At 41.1% G+C, this 15,838-nt stretch overlaps 1 protein-coding gene across 1 annotated transcript in view; it reads left to right on the top strand.

Moving 5' to 3' along the window:
• Positions 1-624: 624 nt before the first annotated feature.
• ptprq (protein tyrosine phosphatase receptor type Q) overlaps positions 625-15,838 on the top strand; it is a 39,758-nt gene continuing 24,544 nt past the window's right edge. The window contains exons 1-21 of the mRNA XM_078256895.1: positions 625-778; positions 935-1,060; positions 1,165-1,309; positions 1,449-1,733; positions 1,828-2,045; positions 2,982-3,162; positions 4,150-4,518; positions 4,616-4,927; positions 5,753-6,046; positions 6,548-6,847; positions 8,418-8,548; positions 8,703-8,832; positions 8,906-9,059; positions 9,212-9,318; positions 9,884-9,981; positions 10,462-10,630; positions 10,813-11,073; positions 11,205-11,365; positions 13,335-13,446; positions 14,206-14,314; positions 15,486-15,600. Of these exons, the coding sequence (XP_078113021.1) occupies positions 734-778; positions 935-1,060; positions 1,165-1,309; positions 1,449-1,733; positions 1,828-2,045; positions 2,982-3,162; positions 4,150-4,518; positions 4,616-4,927; positions 5,753-6,046; positions 6,548-6,847; positions 8,418-8,548; positions 8,703-8,832; positions 8,906-9,059; positions 9,212-9,318; positions 9,884-9,981; positions 10,462-10,630; positions 10,813-11,073; positions 11,205-11,365; positions 13,335-13,446; positions 14,206-14,314; positions 15,486-15,600 (3,822 nt within the window). The 5' untranslated portion in view covers positions 625-733. The remainder of the gene's footprint in view (positions 779-934; positions 1,061-1,164; positions 1,310-1,448; positions 1,734-1,827; positions 2,046-2,981; positions 3,163-4,149; positions 4,519-4,615; positions 4,928-5,752; positions 6,047-6,547; positions 6,848-8,417; positions 8,549-8,702; positions 8,833-8,905; positions 9,060-9,211; positions 9,319-9,883; positions 9,982-10,461; positions 10,631-10,812; positions 11,074-11,204; positions 11,366-13,334; positions 13,447-14,205; positions 14,315-15,485; positions 15,601-15,838) is intronic.

Raw genomic sequence — 15,838 nt, 5'->3', positions numbered from 1 at the left:
CAAGGGTGTAAGGCTGGTGGCTTTGCCCACTGAGCACATCTCAATTTCCCACAAAGCCCCACCAAATCTCTTATCCCCTCAGTATGCCCCACATCCACAGCCTCCCCCACCTCTCTCCTCAGGAGCCTATAGCTCTGGAGTGGCCATGTGCCCGTGGTTGCCATGGTGAACTGCTCTTATCCCAACAAAGAGCCAGAACAAATTGGGTTGTACTTATACTCATACATCCACAATCTCTCTCTCTCTCTCTCTCTCTCTCTCTCTCTCTCTCTCTCTCTCTCTCTCTCTCTCTCTCTCCATACACACAAGCAGACTGTCTCCTTCACATAAGGGTTTGCTTCTCGAGGAAACAGCCACTGAACGCTGACTTTTAGTGCGCGCTAAATTCAAAGTTCAGGCTCTAGTTTAAACTAAGGTCCAAACAAGTAGAGCTTCCCCATGATTTGAGATAGCTAGGATTATGTAATTTACTTTCAAAGAATTTTCGAGTCTTAAAAAGTTACAAACAGTTAACTTTTTGACGCTCAGCTGTACGTCAGCGAGCCAAATAGTTTGGGACTTTCCACAAGCGATGTTTACGCACAGGGGAAGTGTCTCGGGTTTATTTATGAGCCGACCAATGACTGAAAGCACAGCCATGATCCGCTGTCTCTCGCGTTGGAAGTGACCGTATGTATCCACGTGGATCAGTGACTGTTGGAAGGACTGCTTGATGAGATGAGTGACATTTCCAATGGGTGGAACAGAGCGTCTGTGGTTACTTGCGAGTTTATGCCAGGTAAGCGAAGGCCTGCACCACTTGCAGTCCTGTATAAAGCAGTTTATATTCAATATCCATCGTGCTTATCTATCTTGCCAGATGTATTGGAATTGTATTGAAGGGAGGCTACATAGGATCTTTGGCTTCCTGTGACACTACTTTCCTCCTCCTCAGGTGGTCCTGCTGACCTGTGAACAGCATTTAAACCCTGTTGAGGTTGAAGTTGTATTCCAGTCCTTCCCTTCCACTAAAGATTCAGACACCTACACAGTCATCTGCAGGACTGCAAGTAACCAGCTGGTAAGAACACTAGTACAGGGGATAATGCAGATATACTCTGGTTCAGTTTCATTAGTTTGAGCTTATTTATTTTGAGAACTTAATTAATTGCCACGTCTCTGCAGGTATATGTGGAGCCATTTAATCATTCAGCGTGCTCCCCTGACTGCAAAATGTCACTGCGATTGGTTGAGGACCCGGGAGGATATAACATCACCCTGAGAGCCAGCAGAAATGATGCTACTCTCGAGGCAAAGACTTTTCACTTCAGTGAGTGTCTGTGAACTCTGAATACCACAGTGCGGATGGAAAAAAATAACATACTTTATTAGTGTTTGGTACTGTATAATGCTTATTGATGTTATTATCTTTCATCTTGTCTCTACTCCTCTTTTGTATGCGTGTTCAGTTCCAGTCTCCGTGTCCTCCCTTCATGTATACAGCACGACGACTACTGCTCTCCTGACTTGGAGACTTCACAGACAACAAAGCTTATCCACCTTGAGTCTATACAACACTCAAACACAATCTTTCACACACATCTTAAACGTAAACTCGTCAGAGGCAAACTCTTGGTACACAGCGAAAGGTCTCCAGCCTGGCACATGCTTCAAGGCCAAAGTTGTGGTGACTACGTTCTTTAAACACCTTAATATGACTTTAAAGCAGAGTCTCAGCAGTGGCATGGAAACAGGTACACATTTGCTTTACAACAATCAATCCATCATATGACCACAATTTGCCTTAAAAATGATTGTATTAGTTGATGATAATATTTCTGTCTCCAGCTCAGTGCCCCCCTGACTGGTTGGCCGATGGGAGAAGTTGCTACACTGTGAGAAGGACGGGTTTGACCTGGAGCGATGCCCAGCACCGCTGCAGAGGCCTGGCAGCTGGAAGTCACCTGGCCGACCTGAAGACCCTGGAAGATCTGCTTTTTATTTCTTCTCACCTGCGGAGCCACAACAACCTGCTGCTGCTATGGACTGGACTCAATGACCAGCAGGTAGCTTTATTACAGAAATATATATATTTAAGTGCTTTTTTGAACCATAATAAATAATTACTTTGTACTGTGACTTTCCATTTCCATTGTCAGAATAGCTAATGTTTCTTTGAAAATGTGCATAATGTATTATTTAATTACCTTTCCTCACAACGGATCACATTTGACAATGTTTATGAATATTCATGAATAACTTTGTAGCTAGTAATTTAAATAGGGATTTGTCAAGAAAACCTTGTGATTAAGTATTTACAAAACAGTGCAGGCTTTTTCATATCCTGTAGGAATTCAGCAGTTATTCTGTCCTGCAGATTTTGGTTTTGGAGCGATATGTGGAAAGTTAACCGCAGGACAGTAGATTTGAAAATATCCTCCAGTATAATTAAACTTCCCTGCACAAAATTTTGTCAACACTATAGAACACTTCTGTAGTGTGCACATCGTAAGAAAATAAACATTTTTAGATACATTTTGTGTTAAGGAACCTATACAAAGGAAATGACAATGTCTTTGTTTTAAGACGTTTTAAGAAAATGGCCCAAATAGTTTTATATGTATTGTGAATATACTTGAATGAGGTGTAACATATTAATACTCTTTGTAGGATTTCTTTTTATGATTGAGTTGAATAGTTTAAGAAAATACAGATCTTACAGATACAAATTACTATAAAATTTCAAAGCCAGCCTATCCAAGACAAACTGACAATATGACAGTTTTCCCTTGGGCTGTTTTGACCAAAGCCTGCAGTACGGTCCTCACATGTTGGAGTATATCTGGGCAAAGTGGTTTACTTTTTTAACAGAAAAAGCTCCATGGCAATATTTACTCCCTGAAGAGGAGTTTTGTTTTTGATACTTTATTGACAGTGAGCTGGTGATGTCTGTCTCATGTATACGGCACAGTGCATAATATCTCTCTTCTGTCACCCCACAGGAGGAGGGAAAACCTCTCTGGTCTGATGGCTCAGTGTATAACCTGACGAACACAATGATGTCATTACTGCCAGCCAATCAGACAGACTGTTTTGCCCTTCAGAGGAATGCCACAGGGCCAGGATACTTTCTCACTCCGTTCTTCTGTAACATCCCCTTACCCTTCATCTGCCATTGCCAGAGTAAATAACTTGTGTGATATACCTTTATTAACCACAGCATTTACTGCACACACAGTAGGCTTGTTCGAGATGAGCCAGGTCTGTGCAGGTCTGGGCGATCGCCACCCAATGCATGCTGATTAGATTTGTGTCCGACTTGATCCCGACTTGCTCTGACGTCATGCACACGTGGGCAACGATAACCTCACGAGATCAAGGCGGCCACAGTTTTGAGACGCAGGCAGCGCAGTTGCTCTCCACCGACTGCAAGACCCAGGCGGACCCAGGGCATGCTGGGAAACGCCGGCCTCTCAGCTGATCTAACAGCTGATTGGTTCAGAATCGACTCAACATGATGAGGTTTTATATAAACTTTTTATTGATTTTAAATTGGAGGGATTTTAACTGCTATTTGTCTGATTTAAAGGCTTATTCTGTACAAACCACATGTTGTGTGGCTGATAGTTACGTTTAGAAGTCAGAGAGACTCTCATCTACAGTGTAAATCAGCAACAGATCGCATGTAGAGCATTTTGACAGTTACTCTGTTATAATAAAAACAACTGGAGACTGTGTAGAGCTGATATATGGGTCTGATAACATTTTATTAAATCGGAATCGGACCACAGTGTTCCTGTCACTTCCTGTTCAGCCTGAAGGCTGCTGGAATCGGTTGGAAACTGTCCGACTTGACAGCGGATTTTTGTCACCGCCCCCGGCTGCTGCCGCCTGCTCTCGTCCACTTTACAGGCGAGGCACAGTTCATCTTGAACGAGCCTATTGTTTGACCATTTTGAGGAGTTAGCCTTAAAATATCACTTGTTAAAATGATCAACGCACTTTTTGCAACATCACAGCCCTTTAACCATGATATTGCTCAATCTCAGGGTAAATAACTAATGCAAAATACTTACTAGTTAACCTAAACCATATAACTTGTTAGCACTTCTTTCCCTCATTCCTTCTCAAGTTGCTATGATTTTTACTCTGCTTCTCCCTCTTTCACAGCGCCTCCAGCCCCTGCCTCATTCTCCTTTGACTTGGTTCAGGTGACAGAGCAACACGTAGAGCTTCGTTGGAGTGACCTCTCACCCTTGAACTCTTTTAATCTTTCATCTTTTGAGATATTCCTCCAGTACCAGGAGGAGACAAATGGAGAGTCAGGTCAGGGTGAAGAAGATAGAAGCAGAAAGTCAGAGGACAAAAAGAGGACACAGAGCAGTATTCAAAAAATTGTCAGGGTTCCCATTTCCCTCTCCTCCAGAGGGGTAACTGTGGCAGGTCTGTCTCCGGGGAGCATCTACACTTTCACCCTTCGAGCCTCTCATCCTGCTGGCTCCGCCTGGAGCTTGGGGCAAACACGGACAGCGTACACTAGTGAGTCTGCTGACATCCTGTGACACACACAAGTTAGACAAGCAACATCTAATGCGAACGGATATAAATTGAAATGTGTATGTTCTTTTTCTTTCAGGACCTCCTCCTCCTCAAAATATCACTGTTGGCTCTGTTAGCGTCAGTCAGATTAGTGTACACTGGATGATGATGGATGCACAGGTCAGGGTTGGATGGACATTTGTTTTGCGCTATATGGACATGTCTTCAAGACAAGAGAGAATAGTTGGAATGACCAATATCTCCAGGTTATCTGAGACTGGTGGGCTGCAGTCATACACCGCTGTGATTGGAGGGCTGGAGTCTTACAGGGAATACAGGGTTGAAGTTTACACAGTCACCCAGCATGGGATAGAGAGCTGTGGACAGGCACCTGTGACTGTATCGACGGGTAAGCATGTACAGTAACAGGCCTTTTTCTAAGCAGCCATGACAGTGTGACAGTGAGTCATGTATGAACAATACTGAAACAGGAAATTAAATTGCATTTAGCTGTCATTACTATTATTATTTACACCTGTGATATTCCTACCCGTTCATGTCAAAATGTTAATGATTAATTTCAATATTTGATATTCACATCTAGGAAGGTATTGCTTGAAAATTAGGGCAAAATATAAAAATGTTGTGAGGCCATTTTGCTGTTAATCTGACTAGTTTCTTCAATTCTGGGTGGCAACACCACCTTATTACAAGGTGTCAAAAGTGAGGTGGCATCCTCTCAAGATAAATACTGTGGATTATCTGTAATTGGAATTTGTGATTTGGGTAAGACGCTAAACATCTTAAACTTCACCCCAAAGGTCCAGTCAGTGGGTTTAGTAGAACTGTCTTTTACTTAGTAAATTGTCCGGATGTGATAAAATCAACTCATTTGGTTTCATTTGCTTGATCCTTGCTGTAATGGGCATTTTGCTCGATACATTTGTGATCAAAAGCGATTATTACACACTTATTTGTCTCACTGTTATTGAGAGGACAACATTTGCCTTTTTAGATTTTTTGCATTGTGTCTATTGTGAGTATATGGAACTTTGCTGATCTATTTTGTCAACCAAAGTAGATACAATTGAGATTTTTAAATGTACAGTATGATCTCAGTAATTGTCTAAACAAAAAGCATGCATAATTGTGTTATGCAGATAACTTTGCTTTGACCTACGTTACAGTTACTGTAGTTGACAACTAAATAACGTTCTTCTTTTGTGCCTCGTAGCGGTGAGGGCCCCTCGTGGTCTGGAAGTGTTGAGCACGACAGGAAATCTGACAGTCTGCTGGACCAGTTCACCTGATGACCCACCAGATGGTTATTATATCACATCCCACCCACTCATCAACCCCACTCCAACCTCACTGTGGATAAACCAGTCAAGTCCTGGTGCACACTGGGTAAATGAGTCTGTGTGTGTTAATTTGGGCACATTTACTCCAGGTCAGACATATGAAGTTGGAGTGGTCTCTCTAAGGGGAAAAGACAGGAGCAAGATGACCAGTGTTATACACACCACAGGTAAAAGAAACAACAATTCTGCCTTTAAAGGGTAGGTTCACAATGTTCTAAAACAATTGTCAGGTTCCCAAATGAACATTGATAGAAGTTTGGTTGCTGTAATCATTCTTCCTGTTCATATTGACCAGTAGAATATCCTCTCCAAATGTGTTTTAAATGTAAGTGTTGGGGGCCAAAATCCACAGTCCTCGCTTTGTGCACAAATGTATTCAAAACTTTATCTAAAGCTAAAATAAGGCCTCAGTCGTCTGAGATAGCCAGTGGGTATCAAGCAAAGTTGCAGCATTATCTAAATACAATTTCCTCTTTGTGTTTCCCTGTTAAGTTGCAGTACTAAAAGGCTGTAACTTGATTTGACTAATTTGGAAAGCTGAAGCTTCATACTGTAAGCAAAACATGTTTCATTGCTCTTATGGGTGCCTGACTATTGTTATGTGTCTACCATACTAGTCATTTAAATTATGTAAATCTTTGTCTCTGTTTCTCCCTCTGTATGTGTAGATCCAATGCCAGTTCAGGTAGCAGTCTCTCTTTCAGTGGGCATGAACTCTGCACAACTGTACATCCAGCATCCACAGCTGGGTCTGATTGATGGGGTGAAAGTGTGTGTTTGTCCAGGAATGTGTGACAGTTTGTGTGAGGGATTGTGTGGGAACACATGTGACTGGTACTCCCTCCCTGCTGGTGTTCATATCATAACCCTTAGCAACCTCAGTCCTGGATCAGACCACCAGCTCAGAGTGTACAGCACAAGCCGAGAGAAGATAGGACCACCTTACTACACTCGCCCCATTAGAACAAGTGAGTTACGTCTGTTAATACTAGCCCAAACTAATGCACATACTAGGCACATCGCCGGTGGCAGCAGACACATTAGGAACGCTTCTAACTTAAATGTGTCAGCTTAAACATTGGGCCACTGTAATGATCTCAAAACATAGTGGGTCCTGTTGTAACCTGGAGAAGGTCTCTCCTCACTTTGTCTCTTCACAATTGCACTACTGTAGCTGTCCTCATTTGGCATCAATTAAAAGCACTTTTTCACATCTTTTTTTTTGATTATTAGATAAATTAGATTAAATGCATCCACCCTAATCAATCAATCAATCAATCAATAAAAATGTATTTATATAGCACTTTACAGCAACCAGCAGGTATCCAAAGTGCTTTACATCAGGAATCAAGTATAAAACAACATATACAATAAAAAGAACACAGTCAAATCAGAAAAGGTTACAAAGAAACAGGAGAGTGAAATTGTCACACCACTACTACTTATTAAAAGCCAGTCTAAACAAATAGGTTTTGAGTTTGGACCTAAAAGGAGCTACATCCGTAATAGTGCGACTATCAGGGGGTAACTTGTTCCAGAGTCTCGGGGCAGCAACTGCAACAGCCTGATCACCCCACCATTTATACCTTGACCTTGGGACTTCTAAAACCAGTTGATTTGAAGACCGCAATGACCGGTTGTGCTCACGCAAAGTTAAAATTTCAGACAAATACTCCGGGGCCAGGCCATTTAAGGTCTTGAAAACAAACAATAAGATCTTAAAATCTATTCTAAAACGCACAGGGAGCCAATGTAGGGTGTAGAGAACAGGAGTGATGTGTGCAAGTCTAGATGTATTTGTTAAAAAGCGAGCAGCAGCATTTTGAACAAGTTGAAGGCGTGAGATGGAAGTCTGATTCAGACATAAACATAAAGAGCATTACAGTAATCCAACCTTGAACTAATAAAGGCATGGATAGCCTTTTCTAGATCGTGCCTGTTCAGGAAAGGCTTAACTTTAGCCAGGAGACAAAGCTGGAAAAAGCTCATTCTAACAACATTACTGATCTGCTTGTCAAATTTCATGCTGCAATCAAAAGTAACCCCTAATATTGGCATCACTTTACTGGTTACCTTTTTGGTATTTGTTTAAAGATTTTTCTTGATAACTCAACATTTAGTGATCACAAAAATCAACACCATTTAGGTCAGGCCTCATACTATAAGACAGATGTTATATTGTATGTATATATGTATGTATTGTATTAAAATAAGACAGGTGGCCAAGAGAGCAGAATTAATATCATCTTAAAATTATAATTTTTTGAAACAAAATGATATATGTGTTGTATTATCCTATTGTTTTATTATAAGTTATTAGAATGTTATTAGAGTGTGATGTTTGCATTTTTTGTAAAACGTGGAGACAAATTAATTTCATAATTACTGCAATGATTCAGCTCTTTAAAAAATATGAATAGGCATCATCACATAATCTTGAGGTTTTTAAAATATCCCCAACCAAAGTTAATAAAGTATTTTCAGTATGTTAAAGGAATACTTACAGTATGGGTTGTGGGATATGGTTTGTGATTTTAGGCCTGGCTCCTCCTATCAGAGTGAGGGAAGGTGTGGTGACAGATTCATCTATAGAGCTGCTTTGGGATCCAGCACAAGGACAGGCTCTCAGCTACGAGGTCATCTGCCTGAACTGTGACCATTCACACATGGTAAACAAGAAAAAAAAATCTTCTCCCTGAGATTCATCATGACCAATAGTTAGCATTGTTTTATCTGTCAAACATGAACTCTTCCCCTCTAACTAATGCTGTTACTGTAAGAATTATAATAAGACTCTTTGGTTATATCATCTGTATGCTACAGGTGCAGAAGGTGTTCAGTCAGAGTGCAACGTTTTCTAGTCTGACTCCATGCAGATTCTACCACTTTGCAGTACGAACAGAGAAGGAGTTCTTCACAGACAGTTCCCCTGTCACCATCAACATCACTTCAGGTAAGCCCTCACACACGTACACACACTACTCAATCTTTCTAACTAACTACATGTAATGTGTTTTATATGCCAGCTCCCAGCCCAGTGGAGGTATTTCTTGTCAATAAAACCACATCATCCATACACATTTGTTGGAGTATGATCAGGGGAGTTATGAGTGGACTCATCCTGTCAATCAAAAACAGAACATCCAGCCAAGAACTGATCATTTCTCCTCAAGAGGCCAGGTCAGTCTCACTCTTGTCAGCCAGTGCATACATTATTACAGTTTTATGAGACTGGAATTACAATAAGCAGATCAAAACGTTGCAAGTGCAACATGGATTAATTAAAGCTTGTGCTTAAAAACACTGACTGCTAGAGGTGTGTGTGTTCACAGATCGTACAACTTTGAAGAGCTCGCTTATGGAAGCCAATATACAATTGAAGTGATTAGCACCTGTGGGGAAAGAAGGAGTAAACCGGCTGCTATGATTCTCCATACTCGTAAGTTCAAGAGTCTAAGACGTATGCAGTACCTGGTACCAAATATCGGTTGTGTGTGTAGTAAGATTATAAAGGAAATATATATTTATGTAAGGATTGCAGGTTCCAATGTAAACCATGATAGACAAAGAAGGAAATTATTTCTGTACTTGGTTTCAGCCTTAGTTCACTTCACTGATAACATTTTACTACAATATTTTGCCAGAGTAGGATGGCCGTTTGAAATAAATCATTGTCAAAATACAAATTAGGGCACAAGCTGTGAAGCATCGAGGGACCAGCTAAAAGATAAAGGATGTGCTTCAAGCTTTGCTTTTAATGCTGTTGAACAGTGATTTTACAATGATAATGCATATTATACTTCCACATATTAAATATACCAAATCAATTATTTATATTATTCTAAAAGTTCGCCCCCCAGTACCTCCCCCTGGTGGCTCAAAGTGAATCTATAAAGTATGTAAAAAGTTCACCTCACAGCTGTATTCACGTGTATTTCCCAGAGTGACAGATGACGATGATAATGTGTGAGTATGTCACGTGCTAATGGGAATCTTGTCTCCAGTCCCAGAGGTGCCACGGGAAGTGGCTCTTTCAGAGCAAGTGGTGACGTCTGTGTTTGTCACCTGGAGACCACCACCAGGACAGGTGGAGGGGTACAAGGTAAGACATGTATACTCCTGCACCTGTTCCAAGTAACAATCGCAGAAGGAGAGACAGGCATTATTGGCTGGTACGCCACAGTAACTTTCAGACAGATGTGCGTAATGATGTGCATCCTTCCTTGTCATTTGTCTTACATACACATTACCTAAAATATATATTCAAGGACAAAGAAGGCCACTTGCATCAGGTTCTGCACTCACCTGTTGGTTACTTAGCAGCCGTTGTCGGCACACCACAGATTTGGTTACCAACCCCTTTAAAGATGTATGACCTCCGTAGAGCCACAGCCAGGAAGAATGACCAAGCACATTACATGCATGCACAATACAAACCAACAGAAATAAATGAGAGACATTAGTAGATATTCAGAATTGGTCAAACCAAAAAGTGTCATGTTTACACAGCCTGTCATTGAAACTTGAATTGTTTTTGTCAAGCCCAGAAAAGGACTCTGAAGATGTCTCTTTTTTTTCTCAGCTTGTTTTTGGCCTGCGGTCTGTGGACAGGAAATCATGGATTGAGGTGCTTGTTCGAGGGGCACGTTATGAGATCAGAGATTTGATCCCGGGGTCAGACTACGGTGTCAGCATTCAGAGTGTGCTGGGCTCAGACACCAGTCAGGCAGTCCACAGAGAGTTTAGCACACGTAAGAGACACACACAAACACACAGGTCTAAATTCTGTACAGTATTTCAGAAAGCACTGGACTGTCAGGATAGAAAAAGCAGTTAGAGCCTTCTGCACTCGTAACACACACAAATAAATAATTTAATTGTGGCCTAAGGGATGCAAACTAAAGGTGGAAAATTGCAAAAAAATGTTTTCCAGGCCCAGCAGGATTATGCGCCCTTCATTTAGACAACATGAACTCTTCTTCTGTCTCTGTGAGCTGGGACAGTGCGTTTGGAGAGTTTGACTTTCACAAAGTCACTGTGGCCAACACCTCAGTCACAAAAACACTCACCTTAAACAAGGACGAGCGGGTTGCCGTGGTTACAGGGCTGGTGGATGGCTGCAGCTACAACGTGAGCGCTGCAAGAGTGAGAGGAGTGACAGCAGGGAGTGCTGCCTTTCTGACTGTGACTACAGGTAGACCATAATAAAAGGGCTGCACCAGTCAACACCCCCTTATTATCACCTGCCCTGATCGCCTTTTCGTTAAATTACTGAACTTTCTCCACCTCTCTGACTCCATTTCTCCCTTTCCTGTGCTTTTTGAGTGCCAGCCCGTGTGCACGGAGTGCGTGTCGTGAATGTGTCTGCACGCTCATTCTCGCTACGTTGGGAGCAGGCGGCGGGGTGTGTGGATTATTACCAAGTCAACCTGCTACCAAACCAGGGAAAAGTCACAGTGCACTCTGCACGTGACGGACACATTCAGGTACACACAGATACTCAATGAAACACACACTGATTATATGCAATAACAAGGGCATTTCTGAATGTGTACTTCTCCTAATAAACTCATTATAGACGCTTGGACAACAGGACAGTACAGTTCACCTAAATACAACCAATGCAGTTTTATGAAAAGCAGTAAAAAGGGAAGAGGCCTGGCATTGTAGAGCTCTAGAATTGCAGCTGAGTTATGATACTGAATGTACAAACTACAGACACACACACACACACATGCATGCATTATCTCTCCTCCCATTCAACATTCAAGTCCTGCCCCATACCGTCTCTTCCCGACTGCCAGGTGTCAGATACCCCCCAAAATGTAACCTTACACACCACAAACACAGAGCACACAGAGCACAGAGTTGAGTAATGTATCTCATTATTTATTAAGTTGGCCTCATGAGCTCAACCCTGAATCATTCATTTGCTTAAGCAGCTTTCCCTCGAGAAAGAGACCAGAGGGAGAACGTTAGCCTCGTGCTAATGAGAGGACCCACTCCCCTTCCTGGTTAGCTACTAAATTTTTGGAATACCTCAAGACCAAGAGCCGTTAATATCCAATACGTGGACAACTAGCCCTGTGAACTTTACTCATGACACTAACAGACTTCTAGACCTGGAGTTATTCCTGTTCAGCTCAGTGGATTACCTGTAGACCACTGCTAAAGATTGTGAACTAACACTGGATGCAGCTCTACTGGAGGGGCCTTTAACCTGCTGTGTATAATATAAAGCTAACTCTGCTACACAGCATGGCCTTCTTCATGCTCATACTCTGCTTGGGACAGGTACACTCACAGGTAAGAATTCAACACTCAATATCTGGCATTGCTGTGCACATAGATGTTTTTTACACTCAGTTATACAGAACATTTCACACTTACAGACTGTTATACCGCTAAAATGCTTGGTCATATTTCTGGGAGGTAACATAAGGTATTAGTGTTACTCATTGCCATAGAAACATACTAATGTCATGGGTGCAAATATTGGTTGCAACACACACTAAAGCAAAAAGACTGCAACACTGTTCTACTGTCACGCAGACATAAACTAACAAAGATCCAAACAAGTGCAACCGCGAGCAGAAACAAGCTGTCATCCATTTACAACCACCCACCTTCATATTGATACAGATGGCTGAGGATGTAAGGTTTCTCTTCAAATAGATTTGTGGTGATTCTTTCATAGGCTACATAATAAAATGCAATTCCAGAAGGATGAGTGCCCTTAGGGTTAATGCAGGTTTTACAAATTAATTTAGATTTATTCAGGGTTCTATTTGGGGAGATTTAAAGATGAATGCTGTAAAACCTGCAATAACAAATGACAATTGCCAAAACAAGTAATGAGAAGATGTCCCTTTAGAAAATTGTGATAGGCCATTTTTCCTATTATTTTATATTTTATTGAGCAATATACACTTTTTTATTGTTTATCCAGCTTGCAACAGTATCATAAACAGTGTTAAGTGACATCCAGTTTAAAATCCATTAAACAAAAACACATTTGGAACTTTACGGGATGGTTTCGATGAAGAGATACTTCAGCTGTAGGGGAACCACTAGTGTCACTTTGCCAGACCCTCCATCGAAGCGTGCTGAAGGAGGGTCTGGCTACTTCATATAGCATTTGGGGATGGGAGGGAAACGTGTTCTGGTTTAATGGCATTTCTTTAAATCAATCAGAATCGTCATGGGCCGCTGCAAAATAGTTGTGCGAGAGAAAACTCCGATTGGACAGATAGTCTAGCTAGCTGTCTCAATTTACCATGCAGAGATCTGAGGAGCAGTCAACAATAGTCCACAGAATTTAAAATTCCAACGCAAAGAAAGCGGAAAGAAACGGAAAATACATGCATCCGGCGGAATTTCCTGCAGCACCAGAGCAATCTAGGGAACCTCTGATCTACAGTATATTACTGATTCTGCATTTTTCTGTTTTCACAGGCCGATGTGGTGAATGTCAGTCCGAGGACACAATACAGTGTAACGATCACAGCAGCCTCCTCCTCCAACATCAGCCCTGGAGTCAGCCGCATGATCAATACTAATGAGAGTGGTGAGACGTGCACATGCAAACACTGTTTGTTGTTGTTTTGATTGGTTTTGTTTTTGGGTGTTAAAGTGCCATCAGGCTCTCGTCTGCCCTCTAGTGTTTAATTCAGTCTCTGTATAGCACACACACACACACACACACACACACACACACACACACACACACACGCACACGCACACACACTGAGGGAAAGGAATTAGTACAGTAACTGTGTGTCTGTGTGTGTGTTTGGGGGGGGGTATACTCCCTTCCCTGTTTAATCCCTCGTAGGTAACTTAAGCCCGGGCTTTTGAACCACGGGATGAATGGGTCTGTAGTGAATGTCAGTAAAATGCCACTGCTGTGTGAGGCCTCATTCATCAGTTTGGCCTAAAACACTCTCTCTCTCTCTCTCTCTCTCTCTCTCTCTCTCTCTCTCTCTCTCTCTCTCTCTCTCTCTATCACTCTCTCTCTCTCTCTCTCTCTCTCTATCTCTCTCACACACACACACACACACACACACACACACACACACACACACACACACACACACACTTGGAGGATCAGTCTCCCACAGACAACAACACTATTCTTCTGGGTCTTTACTGTGTCCTGTTGAGTTCTCATATACAAAAGTTGTTATTACAAAAATCAAAAATATCTGATTTGGATGTTTGCTGCATTGATGGTATTGAACACAGTAGATATAGTGAATATAGGATGTGAAAAGACACTCTTCTGTTCTCTTTCTCTCCTTTACACACTTCCATTCTTCTCCTCCAGTTCCTGGCCCACCTTTAAACCTAGAAGGAGAGGCTGTGGGCTCTAATGGTATTCTTCTCTCCTGGACCATGCCACATTATACCAGCAATATTGACGGATATGTCATAAGGTAATTGTTTGTCTTCTTGGAAAACTGTGATTCAAGATTTATTTTGGTCTATTGGCATGGATCCACACAGGTTGTGAGTGTCAAATTCACAATCCAGGAGAGCTTTGTTGTCTTTTTCTATGACAACACAAAATTGCAGTTGCAACTGCCAATGAGGTGCTGAGTCATCATGAGATCATGAAATATAGAATTACAAAATATACAAATCAAATTTAAGAAAGGGTTCTTTTGTTTTCCTCAAGACCGCAGAGGGTGGGAGAGGGTTTTTGTTCTTGTTCAATTTGTGTTCATCTGTTGTATGCACCACTTGACATTACCTGGCACACATTGTGGAATTTGTTCTGTATGTCTGTATGATAAATGGTGCTAAAAAATAATAAAAAATTGATCCCAAAAAAAATATAAGAAAAGGGGAATGCCAATACATAAAGGAAAGAGGAAGTACCACAAAGATACATATCAATTTAAAAATACTAAATATCATACTGTAACATTTGTGAAATATACATTTAGTGTAAAATGCTCTTGGTTTCTATGTACATTTAGGAATTTACTTGAGTAATACTACATTTAAAAATACTCCATTGCAAGTTAAAGTCCTACATTAAAAATCTTACTTAAGTAAATGTACAGCAGTATTATCAGCAAAATTAATTTAAAGTAACAAAAATAATTGCAATGCCAAATGGCCCCTTTCATTATGTCTTATTAACACTGATGCATTAATGTGTGAGCAGCATTTTGTTGTAGTGGGTCTAGGTGGAGGTTTTACTTACCTGTTGGTTGGTAAGTGTTGGGCAGTTTAATTTTTATAACAGAAATCTTACAGTCCTAAAAACCTTATTGTGTAAAGTAAATGTTTTATTATGAAAAAATCTGCAAATATGCAAAAAGTACAATATTTCCCTCTAAATTATAATGGAGTAGAAGTAGCATAAAATGGTAATGGTACTGTACCTTAAAACTGTGCCTAAATACAGTATTTGAGTAATTGTTCTTAACTTATCTTACACTTAACTGTTCTTCCCGCCACTGGCGGTTTTGCACCTGAATCTGATAGAATGTAAATATCTTACTGTTGCTCAGAGTCCTTCATCCCGCCTCGTACTGTTCATAAATGTATAATGTTAGTTGAAAGATGATAATCTTAAAAACTGAGTTCTCCTTGTAGGTACAAGGAGGTGTGTCCCTACCCCGACCCCACCTTTACACATGTGACCAAGTACCTGGACGTACCAGAGACCCTGCTCACTGAATTCACTTCAGGTTCTACATACCACATTCAGGTAGGATACCAATAAATAAGTGTAGCTGATAGGAATCTACTTTGATCAACTCATATCACATAAACAACAAACAAATCATCATCATACAATAAGTATTTCCTAAACATACAGGACCAAATCCCATGGATATTACTGTTGGATACATATGCAATTAAATATGTATATGTAGACCCACACCCAAGCACCAACAATTTTAGTGTATCTCATAACAAGCATGTTCCTATAAACTGTCCTCCCG

The sequence above is a fragment of the Sander vitreus genome, chromosome 8, assembly GCF_031162955.1.
Source record: "Sander vitreus isolate 19-12246 chromosome 8, sanVit1, whole genome shotgun sequence".
Lineage (NCBI taxonomy): Eukaryota > Metazoa > Chordata > Actinopteri > Perciformes > Percidae > Sander > Sander vitreus.
This window is presented reverse-complemented; position numbering and strand designations above follow the sequence as displayed.